This window comes from Aspergillus affinis (assembly GCF_023601865.1).
Source record: "Aspergillus affinis strain CMG 70 chromosome Unknown NODE_42_length_251493_cov_91_322052, whole genome shotgun sequence".
In the NCBI taxonomy this organism is placed as follows: Eukaryota; Fungi; Ascomycota; class Eurotiomycetes; order Eurotiales; family Aspergillaceae; genus Aspergillus; species Aspergillus affinis.
Window position 1 is genome coordinate 15962 of NW_026515823.1, and position 15139 is coordinate 31100.

At 50.5% G+C, this 15139-nt stretch overlaps 5 protein-coding genes across 5 annotated transcripts; 3 read left to right on the forward strand and 2 right to left on the reverse strand.

Moving 5' to 3' along the window:
* Positions 1 to 98: 98 nt before the first annotated feature.
* On the reverse strand, positions 99 to 1885 carry KD926_007339 (CoA-transferase family III; the record flags this gene model as incomplete). Its single annotated transcript, XM_053100183.1, has 2 exons — positions 99 to 884; positions 941 to 1885. 2 exons carry the CDS (start codon positions 1883 to 1885, stop codon positions 99 to 101), a joined length of 1731 nt encoding a protein of 576 aa, XP_052956051.1.
* Positions 1886 to 3939: 2054 nt separating this feature from the next.
* On the reverse strand, positions 3940 to 4967 carry KD926_007340 (uncharacterized protein; the record flags this gene model as incomplete). The annotated part of the gene is made up of 4 exons (XM_053100184.1): positions 3940 to 4012; positions 4095 to 4311; positions 4630 to 4704; positions 4925 to 4967. 4 exons carry the CDS (start codon positions 4965 to 4967, stop codon positions 3940 to 3942), a joined length of 408 nt encoding a protein of 135 aa, XP_052956052.1.
* Positions 4968 to 5369: 402 nt separating this feature from the next.
* Positions 5370 to 7004, forward strand: KD926_007341 (bZIP transcription factor; the record flags this gene model as incomplete). Its single annotated transcript, XM_053100186.1, has 3 exons — positions 5370 to 5870; positions 5934 to 6864; positions 6913 to 7004. 3 exons carry the CDS (start codon positions 5370 to 5372, stop codon positions 7002 to 7004), a joined length of 1524 nt encoding a protein of 507 aa, XP_052956053.1.
* A 1427-nt stretch (positions 7005 to 8431) lies between these two features.
* Positions 8432 to 9473, forward strand: KD926_007342 (putative oxidoreductase; the record flags this gene model as incomplete). The annotated part of the gene is made up of 2 exons (XM_053100187.1): positions 8432 to 8837; positions 8908 to 9473. 2 exons carry the CDS (start codon positions 8432 to 8434, stop codon positions 9471 to 9473), a joined length of 972 nt encoding a protein of 323 aa, XP_052956054.1.
* A 434-nt stretch (positions 9474 to 9907) lies between these two features.
* KD926_007343 (NAD(P)-binding protein) lies at positions 9908 to 10693 on the forward strand (the record flags this gene model as incomplete). The annotated part of the gene is made up of 1 exon (XM_053100188.1): positions 9908 to 10693. The coding sequence occupies one exon, from the start codon at positions 9908 to 9910 to the stop codon at positions 10691 to 10693; it is 786 nt and encodes a 261-aa protein (XP_052956055.1).
* Positions 10694 to 15139: the final 4446 nt, after the last annotated feature.

Sequence of the window (15139 nt, forward strand, 5' to 3'; positions counted from 1 at the left end):
GCCTTTTTCGAGATTCCCACTTTATATATACGGCAAATGATATATTTACAAAATCTTCTCACAACCAGTCCCCGTATTGCACAATCTGTGTTCCTTTCTCAAAGCCACAGTATGTCGCGATCGTGGTAGCAGTTAGGAACAGCCGGAGTGGTCCACGTCGGAGTTGCCTCGGCATCGCCAAGCTTGACAACAGGCTTGAGCAGTGTTTGACGTCCCCACACCGTCTCTTCAAAGGTCATCATGAGCGGCGAGTTATCTTCCAGATAGCCTGGAAGCCCCTTCTTCCACCCATCAATCACCTGGATCATAATCTCGGAAACGAACTGATCCGGCATGATGGGAACGAAACCAAACTTTTCATTCGTTCGGTGAACAACCTCTGGTGGGTAGAGACCAACCTCTTCCTCCAGCGCAATTGTATCCGCAGCAACCAAGGAGCTGGTGGCGTGGTAAGATCCGCCGTTTACTGCGCGCTCCCGAACGGCTAACATAGCAGCAAGAGCACCCACAAGCCCGGTCGTCATATCAGAAATGGGAAGTGGTGGTAGTACACATTTTTCGTCTGGGAAGCCTTGTGCCCTTCCCAAGATGTATGAACTACCCGACGCGGCGTCGCCGATCTGCTGCCAACCAGGGCGCTCGGCGAATGGCCCGTCCGGACCGTAAGCATTTTCGTCCACGTAAATGATGCCTTTGTTTCTCTTCGCAGCAAGCTTTAGCATACTAAGGAGCCCGAGACCCTTTCTCTCGAGCGAGCCATAACGAAAACCTTGAACAAAGATGTCCACATCAGCTAGAAGCTCATGCAGGCGGCCCATGTCGTCCGGCTTTCTAATATCGAGATCAACCGTTCTTTTGCCGGCATTGAGAACGAGCTGCAAGACCTGAAAGGTTGTAAGTTTTCATTCTAAAACTCATGATGACCGAACTCAAAACTTACGTTGAGGTCTGCAAGTCTGCTGCAGTTCACCCTGATCACATCGGCTCCAAAAGAAGCGAGGATTGTGCCTATAGTCGGCCCTGCAATGATGCGAACCATCTCAAGGACTTTAATGCCTGCCAGAGGCCTTCTATCCGTGACAGCTTTCGGCAATGCGACCGGGGGCGTGGGGCAGGCGTAAGACTCGTGAGTCAGGTTCACTAGTGGATGCTTTCCAAGTTGTTTGCCAAATTCTGTCTTTCTCCATGCATCCGGAGTATAGCAGATGCTTCCACAGAGACCATGTCGCACATTATGCATCTCGAGCTCGTCGGCGCTCCATTCGTGGACGTGTTTCTGAATATAGTCATAATACTCGCTTGGGGTTTTGAACGTGACAGAGCTGTCGATTCCCATAGACTCGAGCGTCTTCTTGGCGTCTAACGACCCATGCAGCTGGTACCAAACTCTCAGATCCTTGGTCTGGTAGATCGCCGTTGTTCGTCCCGCAATACCCTGTCCAAATCCTTGTTCAAAGTCTCGATCAAAAAGAGAACTCAGCTTGCCCGACCGCGCGAGTGTCGAAATATCGGACCCGTCGATCGAGGTGGTGAATGTCGATCCGAGCCAAAGCCCGGCGTGGTCGGTGTTGACTGTGACTCGACTATCGTTCAAGGGCTTTCCATCGCGTAGTTCAAGCAACTCGTTGGCGACGACACCACACATCGCGTGCAGCGCAGCAGCCACCACGGGGGCTTTGATCGGGCCAGGAATCATCGGATCCGGCTGTCCTTCGAAACGGACCGTGTCCCATGCCGACTTATTTTGATTGAAGAAGGGCGTCTGGGTGGCAAGATATTCAAAGACTCGACTCGCATCTTCGGGGACCGGCAGAGGGTTCTTGTCAATGAAAGTCCCGGGGCCGTAGATGTCGGTGCCAGATATGGTTTCGTAGGAGGGAGCCATTGTTTCTGCTTGCTTCCAATGTGTGATATTACGGCCACCTAACAGCACAAAATGGATTAAATGTCAAAAATTCCTGAATTAGGCTTGGGTAAGATAGCACTTGCATGATGCACGTCAGGAGATTTTAAGACCTGCAAAAGAGGCAATAATTAGGGGATGTCTACAAAACTCCACGGCGCCGTGGGATTCTTTTCCCCGAGGCCCACGGGAAACCCGGCCCACGGCAACGACAGCGCAAACCACCACAAATGACCCGAAATAGCACGGATCAATGACGATCTCTAAGGGACGTTGGAGAATTGTGGGGTTTTCTTGCGTCTTGATCCTGCGCTTGCCAGAGAGTACACAGTAATGCCACAATAGCACCGAAGATGCTACCACGCAGTAGGGTCTTCGGCGTGCTTCGATCTTGGTATCTGGAACTCGAATCACACCCTGAACAGACTCGACACAGTCACTGTCCACTTTGTTGCAGCTTTCCTTGATAGCCTCTTTGACTTCATCGCGAAGTTCTGGGGAGAAGTAAACGTCTACTCCGTCGTCGGTATTCCCTGTGTCCCTGATGTCAAGGGCTCTTCCGCCCAAGGATGATGTTTGTTTCTGAGAAAATTGTCAGAAATTTTCTTTTATGACCATCGTGTTATGGGGCACCTACTGCTTTCGGCGAGTACTGAGCAAGGTCACCAATCGAAAGGGTTGACGGGTCGGCATTGGAAACAGAAACGACGGAAAAAAGAAGCCACAAAGACGCATTTTGGGAAAGGTAAAATCAGGAAGTAGATATTCTCAAGTAGATTGATTGATATTACAACCGAGTCAAAGCTATGGATACCGACAGCCTCTTATAGAGTCCTGATCACTTTAATGCTACTCATCACAAATTGGCTTAGAGAAGTTATTGCTGGCCCTTCTCTTTCAATTCGAACGTCCGATATGATCTGGATTTCTAGATTAGCCTTCGTTATCTTTAGTGGCCCATCATGCCCACTTTCGAGCCGCTCTATCTTTTGGGTGGGCGTATATTGAGGGACTGGGGTGCTCGGGAGAGTAAGTCGCACAGCCGTCCGGGCAAGGTACTGGCTAACCCCGGACCTGTTAATACTAGCAAGGCAGAATCAGGTCGTGGCGTCTAATCTAGCTCGTTTAGTGGAGTTAGTCCCTGTGTCGGGAAATTACTGCTGTCATTCCGACAGTTAATGACATGACTGACGCTCTCAGCCTTGCTGGACCTGGGGACCCTTGTCTCCGCGACAGGCCTCCATGCACGAGAGCTGCGACAACTTTTTTTTATATTACCCAGTCACCTAAGACTACCTGCAATGCTCTTAGCAGCGGTAACTCAAACTAGGGGGGAGGGGTCTGTCGAGGATTTACGCCGCTGTCGACTGCTATTGGCCCCGCACCGGTGGCAGTCATGGAACTTCTTGTCTCGTATAGAGCAAAGCTACCAACAGATAGCACTGAGAAACCTAATAAGGACCTTCTACTGAGCGCAATCAAATGGGAAGAAGGAGACCTTGGTGCCACAAAGTTACTTCTCGAACATGGATTGGATCCTAATAGGTCAACATCTAGAGGGCCCCCGCTGCATCTTGCGGCCTGCCCAGCAGGGATAGATGTTGTTTCTTGCTTGTTAGAATTCGGAGCGAATGCATCGCTTCTGGATAAAGAAGGCCAAACAGCAGCGCAATTGGCAGAGCAAATAGATGAGATGGAGATTGTCTCTTTGTTGGCAGCGAAGACCAACACTGAGTAGTGTTTCCCAGTCTTCTTGATTTGTTCTATTTTTGACTTTTGATATTCAAATTTTCATTTCTGCTCAAATATCATTAATCTCTGAAACGCACTATTCGAGGACGAGCTTGGGCTTTTGCGTGGCAATGGGGAGCTGAACTCTGATTTGGAATCCTATATTCCGGAACCCAACAGTCTAATCAAGAAGTACAAAATGTAACCTCGTGCAGCGGCTCGCTTCTAGTCACGGATAGCATGTGATACAAGAGGGAAATTAGACCAATTCGTATTCAGGGCTTTGACTGGCTATTGACCCCACGTCATCCAGGGAGGTTCGGGTCGGCGCCATTCTCCAAGAGAAAGCGCGTACATTCTTCGTTCGAGACAACCAGCCTACAGATAGAGTTAGAGTTTCAACTATGTTATTTCTCTTCAGTTTTCTTCTTCAAGGTGGCAGCAATAAGTAGACTAGTACCTCAGGGCTGGGCTCTGTGATGCTAGTGAATTGACATCCCGGCCATGGTCTAGTAAGTGCTGCAGCATCGGAACATTCTCTGAGTTCGAAGCACCCAGGACGGCGACTTCGGTAACCTTAGCGCCATGGTCAAGTAGCACCTTCAGAACTTCGGGCTCATCATGATACGCAGTCATGCCAAGTGCCCGGTCCAAACCCTTTGCATAGGCAATTAAACCTATTAAGGCACAATATGTCGAGTTATAGTTGCTTTCCCTAAGTATTACATATACGCAAGAACTTGATTTTCGTTGATTTAACCCACTCAAAACTATCATCGCTCGTTGCATACCTTCTTTCAATAGGCCCATTGGTCATATGTCCGGTGGCTCTGGGGCCAGCAGTTGTTTGAAAGGTTAATCACAATCTCATTACGTAGTATTGAGTATCCCTGTGTTTTATGGCCTCTGCTAGCCTAGCGTAATTCAACACACATGAGCCCATTCTACGCTCGCTTTCACGGGAATAGAGGCCCTACTATGCGGTTAGACCCGACCTTGACGCAGGGACTTTTCCACGGTCCAGGTTGGTGTCGAACGGTTCTCACCGCTGGAACCGGTCGTAAACTGCCCTATGGAGTAATTAATGCGATTATGTCAAATGCCGGATGGCAGTGTGAATGATTTTGTCTTTGCAAGACCTGTCTGGCATACAACTTGTGCAGTCACACGCACAGGTAGGTCTCAAGATTCCACATACATCAGACTGTTGTCATGCATAAATAGAGAATTATACGAGTCTTAGGGTGTCCGATGTGCTATTTTAGTCTAAGAATAATGACGGGGACCCACACTGCCGCCAGCCAGCAGCCAGCAGCACCTGCACAACAAGCATTATGGCGGATTTGTGAAGAACCGAATACTCAGTCCGTCTTGTGTCATCCGGTCATGTCATCGCATGCATCTGGGTCTTGGACCCTCTTTTAAGGGGGGATCACTAATCGTAAGATCGGAATTTTCACCATGAAAAATGATTAGTGAACATCCCGAGCCGAGGTATACCTTGAATAGGTTTAGCGGGACCCTTATGCAGACACAATGGGTGCATAGCTGACACATGCCCCCATAAGATAAGGTTGGCAGGATCGGGGATGCGTTAACGCCGGCCGTTGTGGCGTGAATCCATCCTTCGGCCGCTGTCGTCAGGTTCGTCTGCCTGCATCTTCGCTCCTTTCGTCTCTGCTCGGTGATCTGTCCTTCATCGTCGCATTATCGCATCCATCTGAATCCAGCTCACATGAACCCGAATACCTCCCTTATCGCAATGGACGGCCCCATGTCGCTGCAGCAGTACGACGGGACATCCGACTCCGACGGCCCTCTGCTGCCTTGGGATGACGTCTATCAGAAGCCCTTGCTGTCCCCTCGCAGTCGTCCGTCTTTCGCCGACGATCCGCTAGCTACCTCGAATCTAATGTCGTTGCTGTCGGCCTCTTCCTATCCCGTTCCCGAATCGTTCTACACGCAAGGGCAGCGCGTCCCCGATCCGTATGCCCAGGTCCCGGTATATGGCGGCTATGCTCTCGACGGCCAAATTCGACAACCCGCCATTCCTCGCCAGCTCCCCGCGGCTCGAAGAATCCTATCCGATCCCACGCCTCCCCCCGAGCCCACCGAACCGCAAAAGAAGAAGCCCAAACGCCAGCGTACCGAGACGACCACCCCAGAGGCGTCGGCGAGAAAGCGCGGTCGACCGCGCAAGAACATGGAGGGTCAGTTGGGCGAGGATCCGGAAGAGGTGTGTTGACCCGGCATGATATATATTCCACCTTTGAATTTTCCACTGACGGGTTGAATCCAGCGACGTCGCATGCAAATTCGTCTAGCTCAGCGCGCATACCGATCCCGCAAGGAAGCCAACATTTCATCTCTCAAAGGTCGCATCGCACAGTTAGAATCAGCGATGGAGAAGATGAGTACCACAGTGATCTCATTCAGCGACGAACTCGTTCAGTCCGGTGTTTTAGCCTCGCATGCCGATCTGACCGGGCACCTGCGTGAGACGGTCCAGACATGTTTGGATCTTGCCAAGGAAGCGAGTGAGGATCACGATCTTCCCGAGATGTCACCTGGAAGCGAAAAGTCGCAGCCCTCCCCGGGGCAGGGCACCAGCAACTCCATCCCCCCGGAGCTGAAGTCGAATCCGTTGTCTCCCGCACTGTCGGAGGTAAAAGACTATGTGTGCTCCCCGCATGCAAGCTCCGACAGTTCGTCGCCGTCAGAGAATATTGTAGTGTCCCACATGGAACTATCTGCATTTATGGAACGCTTGCACATGGCCTGTCTCTACCAAGCGTATCTGGTTCTGGCGAATCCTGCGGTGTCTATGGATCGCCTGAAACGGCCATTCCAACTACTCCTCACGGTGATGGACCGGACGCGCATGGTATCCTACTTTCAGGCTGCGCTACACGCCAAGGTAGGCCAGAGCCGACTGGACGAGTGGAGAGAAGTCCCTTTTTTCTACCTGGGTGGCGCAGGATCACACTATCCTCGATCCTCTCCTAAAAAATCGGCCCTTGAAATGTACCCACTTCGTTACAACCGATGGGAAACCATAAATGACCCACTGTCCCGCATCTCGCCAGAGTTCCGGCAGGAGCTGGACGGAGAGTGGTTTGATATCCAGGACCTCGAGGGATTCCTTCGCGAAAAGAATGTGCATTTGTTCGTCTCGCAGCCGCAATCAAAGCCGTCTCCACTCACTATCAACGTTGCACGTTTCATTCCAGGTGAGATTATTTCTCTTTGTTTCTCTTGATTTTGACTAATACCAGTAGCTTTAATAACCAAAGCGCTGTGTCTGGGACGCGCACCAGGATTTCGCCGTCGCGATGTCGAAATGGCTCTTCGCGCCGCAATGTGGGCTTGAATTTGCCTTGACAATTTACATGATTCATGACATTACGATTCTTTTTCTTATGGGCTGGCCCGTTGATCTTCACAATTTGATTTAATAACGGGCATGCCATGCCTCATCTAATATTTTGACTTAATGAAATTGACATGATACTTCTCCATTCTCTCATCAGGTTTCCTCTCAATTCACTTCATCATATTTGATGGGGCACTTCCCGTGTGTCGCGCATTTGTGCTTACCCATCACAAAAGCCCCTGATCCCCTTGGGCAGCGTCTCATGCATCTATCCAGGTATCTGTTTATGCACCCTCTGACGGGGATGCGGTATCCAGAGCACACTTGTGTCTTAGATGTTCGAATGCTCGATTCTTCGGTGTTTCAAGTACTGTACTCGTTGAGTCTCGGATTAATAACTGCTTCGAATCGGCGTGGTTCAACCGGTCCCGTAAGTCTCCCATTCGCCCGAATTTCCTTTTCCTTTTTCATTGATCCGCAGCTCCGTCTATTTGGTTCTTGTATGAAATCAGTTTCAAGCAAATATAGTCTTATGGAATCGTCTCGTTGTTTCTGAGTATGGTGCGGTCGAGTGGGAATTTGTCACTTTATAGAATTCGAAATGTCAAGTGAGTCTGGATAAGGTTAAATGATTTCCGCGCTATTTTGGGGTGAGATTCACTCGGGGATAAGCATATTATATCATTCCTATATCCTATAGCGCCATCCAGATCGATCCGAGGCATAATTGGGGTCAGTATCACTAATCATAAAGCTGACAATGCAGGGCCCAAATGAATTAAGCTTGTGGGTCGCCACCCGTATTTTGATTATCTTTATTGATTAGTGATCTATGGATTATTCAACACCAGTCTTCTATGTGTACATTAGGGATGTTTAGATTTTGAAATTCACATTATCTTTCATGAAATATGGTGATGTTTATTTAGGGAGTAGTAGATCCCACTAATTACTAGTGCATTTGAGAGTGAAAAGTTGGGATTTTCATTTCACGAAATTCTTTTTAATTTCATGAGATTTCCAATTTCGAAAGGAAACAGTTGCATCCCTCGTATACAAGCTACTATTACTGTACGGAGTAGAGCATAGATATTACTGTACGGAGTAGAGCATAGATATTCTTATGTATGTGTTATATCAGCATCTGTCGTTATGTAACCAAGGTTGATGGGCTTCACTCAGGCTGATTCCATTCCGATCGCTATGAACTTTTTCATCTCCAAATAGGAAGAGTTGACGCCCCAATGCAATGATTTACAATCTGTCTTCCGGTTCCACCACCTTCGAACCTCATTTGTCAGCCTTTGTCTCGTCGTGACGCGACCATGCTGGTATTTAAACCGCGTTGTTGCCAGTCAACTTCCCTAACTACTACTATTGACACTTGCATGTATGTACACAACATTCATAAACCAACAACCATCATGTCCCTTGTCCTCATCACCGGAGCTACCGGTTTTATCGGCTCTCAAGTCGCTCTGCAGGTCCTGAACGCGGGATACCGAGTCCGTCTCGTCGTCCGTCGGCCCAATCAAGCCGACAAGCTGCGCCGAGTTCTCGCTCCCCACGACCAACTGGACTTCTCCGTTGTGCCCGACATCACCGTTTCCGGGGCGTTTGATGCTTCCCTGCAGGATGTGAAGTATATCCTACACGTCGCGTCACCTCTACCTGGCGTTGCCGCGGATCTTTTAACGCCTGCGGTTCGCGGCACGGTGTCGATCCTGGAATCCGCAGTCAAAGTTCCGTCGGTCAAGAAGGTCGTTATCACGGCGAGTGTGCTGTCGTTGGCTCCGCTGGGTGGAATGGGCAGCGTGGATGTTATTCGGGGTTTGTTTCCTTCTATTACACTCCTCTCCGAAGGCCAAGAACGTGGGTCTCATGCTAACCGCACACATAGAAACAAACGAAATCGACTACACCGTCGACCCTGAGAAGGTGTCCTCCCTGGCCCCATTTGACCAGTATCACGCGAGCAAGCTCGCTTCGTACAAAGCAACGCTGGACTTCGTGGCCGAACATCGCCCCTCCTTCGACCTCGTCACGCTGCACCCCGTCTTCGTCTTCGGACGCAGCCTGATCCAAGACTCCGCGACCGAGCTGGGCGGCTCGAACGGGATGCTGTTTCAGAGTCTTGCCGCCGAGAAGCCGCTGATGGGTCAGTATAAGGGCGTTCATGTACGGGATGTTGCGGATGCGCATGTCAAGGCGCTGGATGAAAGGATCACGGGCTTTGAATCGTATTTGTTGGCGGCGGAGGGGAGCACCTGGGCTGAGGTGGCGGGGTTCGTGAAGAAGGAGTTTCCTGCTTTTCCGTTGCGGTTGAAAGACGCGCAGGAGAAAGAGAGCCCGTATACTATTGATACTAGCAAGGCGAGGAGGGAGTTGGGAATGGAGTTCCTAGGTATGGAGGCGCAGGTTGGAGATGTAGTGAGACAGCAGGTTGAGTTGTGGGGGAGAGCATAGGGAGTAGTTCTTTAATGTTCTTAGTTTGCTTAATGTTTAGTTTCCTCATAATTATATTCATCTAATTATGCGATTGTTTAATACTTGTCCCCAGTTCTAATCTTCAGTATACATTATAGACGGACTTCTCAGCGAATATATAAAGCCGTAACTATTTGATCATGAACTGGATCAACAAGCTATATTCACCACTTCTGTCTATTCCTTGACTACTATCAGTGATATAGTATTCGCGAGGAATATCTCGTAAAACTACTAATCGCATCGCCGACTCTCGACAAATCCGCGATTGACTAATCAACGCAACCTCGGCTAAACAAATCGTCATCGCCAACCACCTCAACTTCCATACTTAACCACCTCTCCATCCCCACATTCATCCTCACCAAACTCCAGTCATCAGCACTCATCTCTCTCACCACCAACAATAAAAAATGACTCTCAACCCTCAAAACCGCTCTGTCCTCGCCGTCGTCGGCGTCGGCCCAGGGATCGGCGAGTCCGTGTCCCGCCACTTCGCGGCCAAAGGCTTCTCTGTAGCCCTAATCGCGCGCACCGAGTCCAAGCTCGTCACCATCCAGGACTCCATCCGTGCCGCCTACGGCGTGCACAGCGCAAAATACTACGTCGCCGACGTGCGCGATGAATCGTCCATCATCGCCACCTTCGCGGCCATCAAGTCCGATCTTGGCAAAGTCTCCGTCCTAGTGTATAACGCTGGCTCGAGACGCATTCGTGGGCGAAGCCTGGTCGAGACGCCCTCGGCGGAGTTTGAGGATTTCGTGAAAATTAATATGATGGGCGCGTATTATGCCACGAAGGTTGTTATTCCGGATATGTTGGAAGCTGGGAAGGGGACGATTCTTTTCACGGGCGCCACCGCGTCTATTCGAGGGAGTCCTGGGTTAGGGGGGTTTTCGCCGGGGAAGTTTGGGTTGAGGGCGCTGGCGCAGATTGTCGCGAGAGAGTTTCAGGCAAGTGGCATCCATGCGGTTCATGTCCTTGTGGATGGGCCGGTTGAGAGCGATATCATTGGGTCGGTGGTGAGGAAGAGGTGGGAGAAGGAGGGCGAGGAGAAATTGAAAGAGAAAGATCGGTATCTGATGCAGCCGGAGGATTTGGCAAAGGTCTATTGGTATCTCCACGAGCAGCCGAGGAGTACCTGGACTCAGGAGTTGGATGTCAGGGCGCAGAGGGAGACGATGTTTTCAAAGTTTTAGTTGTTTGCGTCCTTGTTGTATACTTAACTAGTGTCGGTTTGATTCGGGGAAGGTCTGACTAGTCTGATTAAATGATCTCATTCCATGTAATTTGTTAAGGGATATTGTTATCAGGTATATCCAATATAATCAGCTAATCTATTAACCGACAACCCCGCTGAAATATGATTAGTGAACGGTGATATTCTCATCCGAGTGGAGAACCGAGGAGTACCCCGGACTTTCCCCAGATATAAACCCCTTCTTCGTTTCTAATTTGGAAAAAACAAAACATTACAAGTCTAGACATTCAAAATGATCCCAAATCCACTCCCAGTCTCTATTCCCACCTCCTACGAATCTCTCACCCTTACCCATGTCAAAGTCTCGCATCATCCGCCAGGCAGCCCTGAGGCTACACCCGTGGTTGTGGTGACGCTGAACAGGCCCGAAAAGCATAATGCGTTCACGATCGAGATGATGGATGACTTTGAGAAGATCTATCCTATGTTCGATGTGGATGAACGCGTGAAAGTCGTGGTGCTGACCGGCGCCGGGAAGATCTTCTGTGCGGGCGCAGATCTAGAGCGCGGGTTCAAGGGCGAGAAGGAGAGAGTTATGGATCATCGTGATACGTGAGATTTGCTTTTGCCGGTCGCTCAGAGTGATCTAACGGGGATGAAGAAGCAAAGTGGCTAATAATACTCCAGAGGAGGCCGTCTCGCCCTGGCTATCCATCGATGCCGAAAGCCCACTATCGCAGCTATGCAAGGCTCTGCTGTCGGACTGGGGATGACGATGACTCTTCCGGCCGCGATCCGAATTGCTTGCGACAAGGCAAAGTATGGATTCGTGTTCCCCAGACGTGGTCTGACGATGGAATCAAGCTCCTCTTTTTTCTTGCCCCGGTTGATCGGTTACTCGCATGCGATGTATCTGCTCACGACCGGCGGAGTGTTCCCTCCGACCTCGCCACATTTCGGGTCCCTGTTTGCGGAAACTTACCCCGATGCTGGCCAAGTGGTATCCCGGGCGTTGGAGCTGGCAACTGACATCGCGGAGAATGTCAGTCCCATGGCATCTTATCTCAGTCGACAACTGATGTGGAGGGGCCCTGCATCCGCCGAGGAGTCGCATTTGGTCGATTCAGCGGTCTTGTATCATATGTTCAGTGGACGGTTCGACTCTCTCTCTCTGTTTGCTATGTCTGATCTGGGCAAGGGGGTTGAAAAGCGATGCTGACTTCCGCAGGGACCAATATGAAGGCGTTCAGGCGTTCTTCGAGAAACGCAAACCCAACTTCAAGGCCACGCTCGAGGAAGACGCGCCGCCGAACTTCCCATGGTGGACGGAGGTGGATACGGGACGACGACCCAAGGCACAGTCGAAATTGTGATTAACTTCGAGCTTCGTACATCCTCGTCGCGGGAGACGTTGCACTGATTATTCCTTCGTTTGTTGTTCCAGTCGCGTTACTTTTATGCTTGAGAACGTAAGAGACCACTTGAGAGGGATCACTTGAGAGGGATCACCAAGCTCCTTTAGGCAATGCATATATTGAACAGGGGCGAAGATATTAAATGAGGTCACCTTCCCCAGTAGAAGCATAACCTTCAACAAAACACTCAATTCGTACAATCGTCACTGACTACTTACGGAGTACATTCATTGATAACACCACCGGAATCGCCAATATCCTGATTGTCGATCCGTTGATCCGTTCAGCACCCAATAATCAGTGCCAAATCGACCCACGGGTTTACCCGATCAGGAAACCCGGCCTGCAGCATGATGTCAAGCTCGAACACCGGGCGATTCGCGCTCAGCAGTAGTGAGTACCCACTGGGCGCGAACTGCAATCTTCACTTGCTGAATCTTTCTAGCTCGACTATCGTGGGGTTCACGGGACTAGGCGGGGTTGGTTGATCTTTGGTTGTTGGGTGTTTTTAATCGCTCTCTTTCTCCTGGCGAACGTTATTAGATATCTCCTTCGAATTTCACCTCAAACAAATATTTAGGTGATACAGCTAGAGTAGATTCATGAAAATGGCAGAAGACGATGTAGGACGCCCAAGAGCTAGGGTAAGATACCCTTCCAACTGTCCCCATGATATTTAGCTCGTATGTTAATAACCCGAGCAGTCAGCAGCAATCAGCGAGAACCTAGTCTCACCGATCGGTGATCGACTAATCTCTCCCACAAGGAGGATATCTGCATGGGATGAGCCTATGCCACGGCGCCGAAGTGGCAGCGGAGTTCCCAGTATAGGCGGTCGAGCTTCTCTGGCAGACCGAACACAGCCATTCACCTTGGCCGGGTCCGACGAGACGCCCCAGATGCGTCTGGCTCACGAGCCGTTTGTCCAGCCCGGCTATGTCGAGCTCAACCCCGAGTATGAGCAAGGAGTTGATGCCAAACCAGTTTGGAGTTTGGCGAAGCCTCTGCCGCGCGTCGTGAGACCCGGCATGGTGCCCACGCTAGACGAGCTGCGACAGGCCCATCAACAGGCACCATGGCCGGCAGCTCGCTCGCATCGGGCCGGCCTAGACGTTGACCCTGAGGAGTTGACCAAAGGCCGCATTGTGTCAACTTCTAACCCACTGAAGATTGCAGCCCAGGTTGAAGATGCTCGCATCCAGCGCGAGGCCAATTTGGCTAATAAGATCCTGCGAGGGGATACGGCCTCATTGTCGTCGTCCCCTCGTCGGTTCAGGTGCGCCTCCACCTGGGCCCTGCCACCAGAACACCTCGCCACGGTCCCAGAAGGCGATACTCCGTCAGAGGAGGAAGTAAATCAACCGTCAGAAGGCCTCCAAGAGACTGATCCTCTCCTGGTGGACGAACCAGACGAGCTTGATTTCACGACACTAGAAAAATGCGATGACCTGCACCCGTTGATGGAGGGGTTAGTCGAAGAAGAAGTGTACAATAATCACACAACTTGGTCCGTCATTCGTACTCAATACCGTGAGGCCTTGGCCGAGGGATTGTCTGTGTACGTGCAGCTCACTCTCGGCTTCGGCGCCGATCTTGCCGTGACTTTGGCCAACGCAGGTAATCCCATCACAACTGCGTGGGCCTGGGGCTTTGCCACCATGTTAGCCATTTACATCTCCGGCGGTGTATCTGGAGCCCATCTGAACCCGGTCATCACCCTCGTCCTGTGGTTCTATCGCGGCTTCCCAACGCGCAAGATTCCAGGCTACTTTGCGGCTCAGTTATTTGGGGCTGTCATTGCCGCCATGACTGCTTACGCTCTGTACTACCCTTCCATTCAGCTATACCTCGACACCAGCGCTGAAGGAGGCATCCTGAATAGCTTTGTGACCGGTCCGCGCGCCCCTTGGATTGGGCCACCAACTGCTTTCTTTACTGAATTCGTCGGCACAGCTTTCTTGACAATTGCGGTTCTCGCTCTCGGCGACGATCAGAACGCGCCACCTGGTGCTGGCATGAATGCCCTCATCCTGGGGTTGGTGATCACTCTCTTGAGTATCACATTTGCCGATCAGACTGGAGCAGCCTTCAATCCCAGTCGGGACCTGGGCCCCCGGCTTGTTTTATTGGGGTTGGGGTTTGGTGCCGAGTTGTTCACTGACCCGTATTGGTTTTATGGGCCATGGCTGGGAGCCTTGACCGGTGGTGCCACCGGCGCATTTCTTTATGATTTGCTCGTGTTCACCGGAGGAGAGTCACCTGTCAACTACCCGATTGAACGAGCTCAAAGGGCACTACGCAAAGCCGCTCTGCCAGTGCGCAAGGACCATGGTCGCAGAGCAAGTGCTCCGGAGCAAATGCCATAGTCTGCCGGGATTTTAATTGTTTATCGATATTGAAATAGGACCTTCAAAGCTGTCTGTTTTGCCCGATCGCCCCGTTATGATTGATGATTATGGGTTTTGATGAATCTATTTAGTTGCCCTGTTTAATCGCTAGTGGTTGACTGTTCTCAAGTCTGGCATGCAATGTCACCTGAGCTCAGGGATCTTCCCGGTACAGAGGAACGTCATATTTTCTGCCTAAGGAAGTTCGCCTAAACGGAGATAGTTAAAGATATTATTACCTTTTAAGTTTAAGGAATCTCTGTGAGCCGTCTCTCTAGGCGTAATTGCTAGTAATGTACACTTAGGAATATCGAATGATGAAGGTCTGATTCTTTCAATCTAGCTGCAAACGGTGGTTTAAATACATGAAGAATGATAAGCAATCTAGCCTAAAAAGGCAGCTAGAAGTAGGCCTCGCCAGGACCCGCGGGTTACCCAATACCCAAGTACCCAAACCCGTTCTTGGCGGGTATTTGGGTCCAAGATGTTACCCGCGGGTCGGGTCTGGGTATTATAATCTAGAGTCCGGGTACCCAAATACCCAAGCAAACAGTACAAATAGGTAGATGAAAGTGAGAGCTCGTCACTTGCATATTTTATGCCAATTACTGTGTATTTTTAGGTATTTGGTTTACAAAAAGT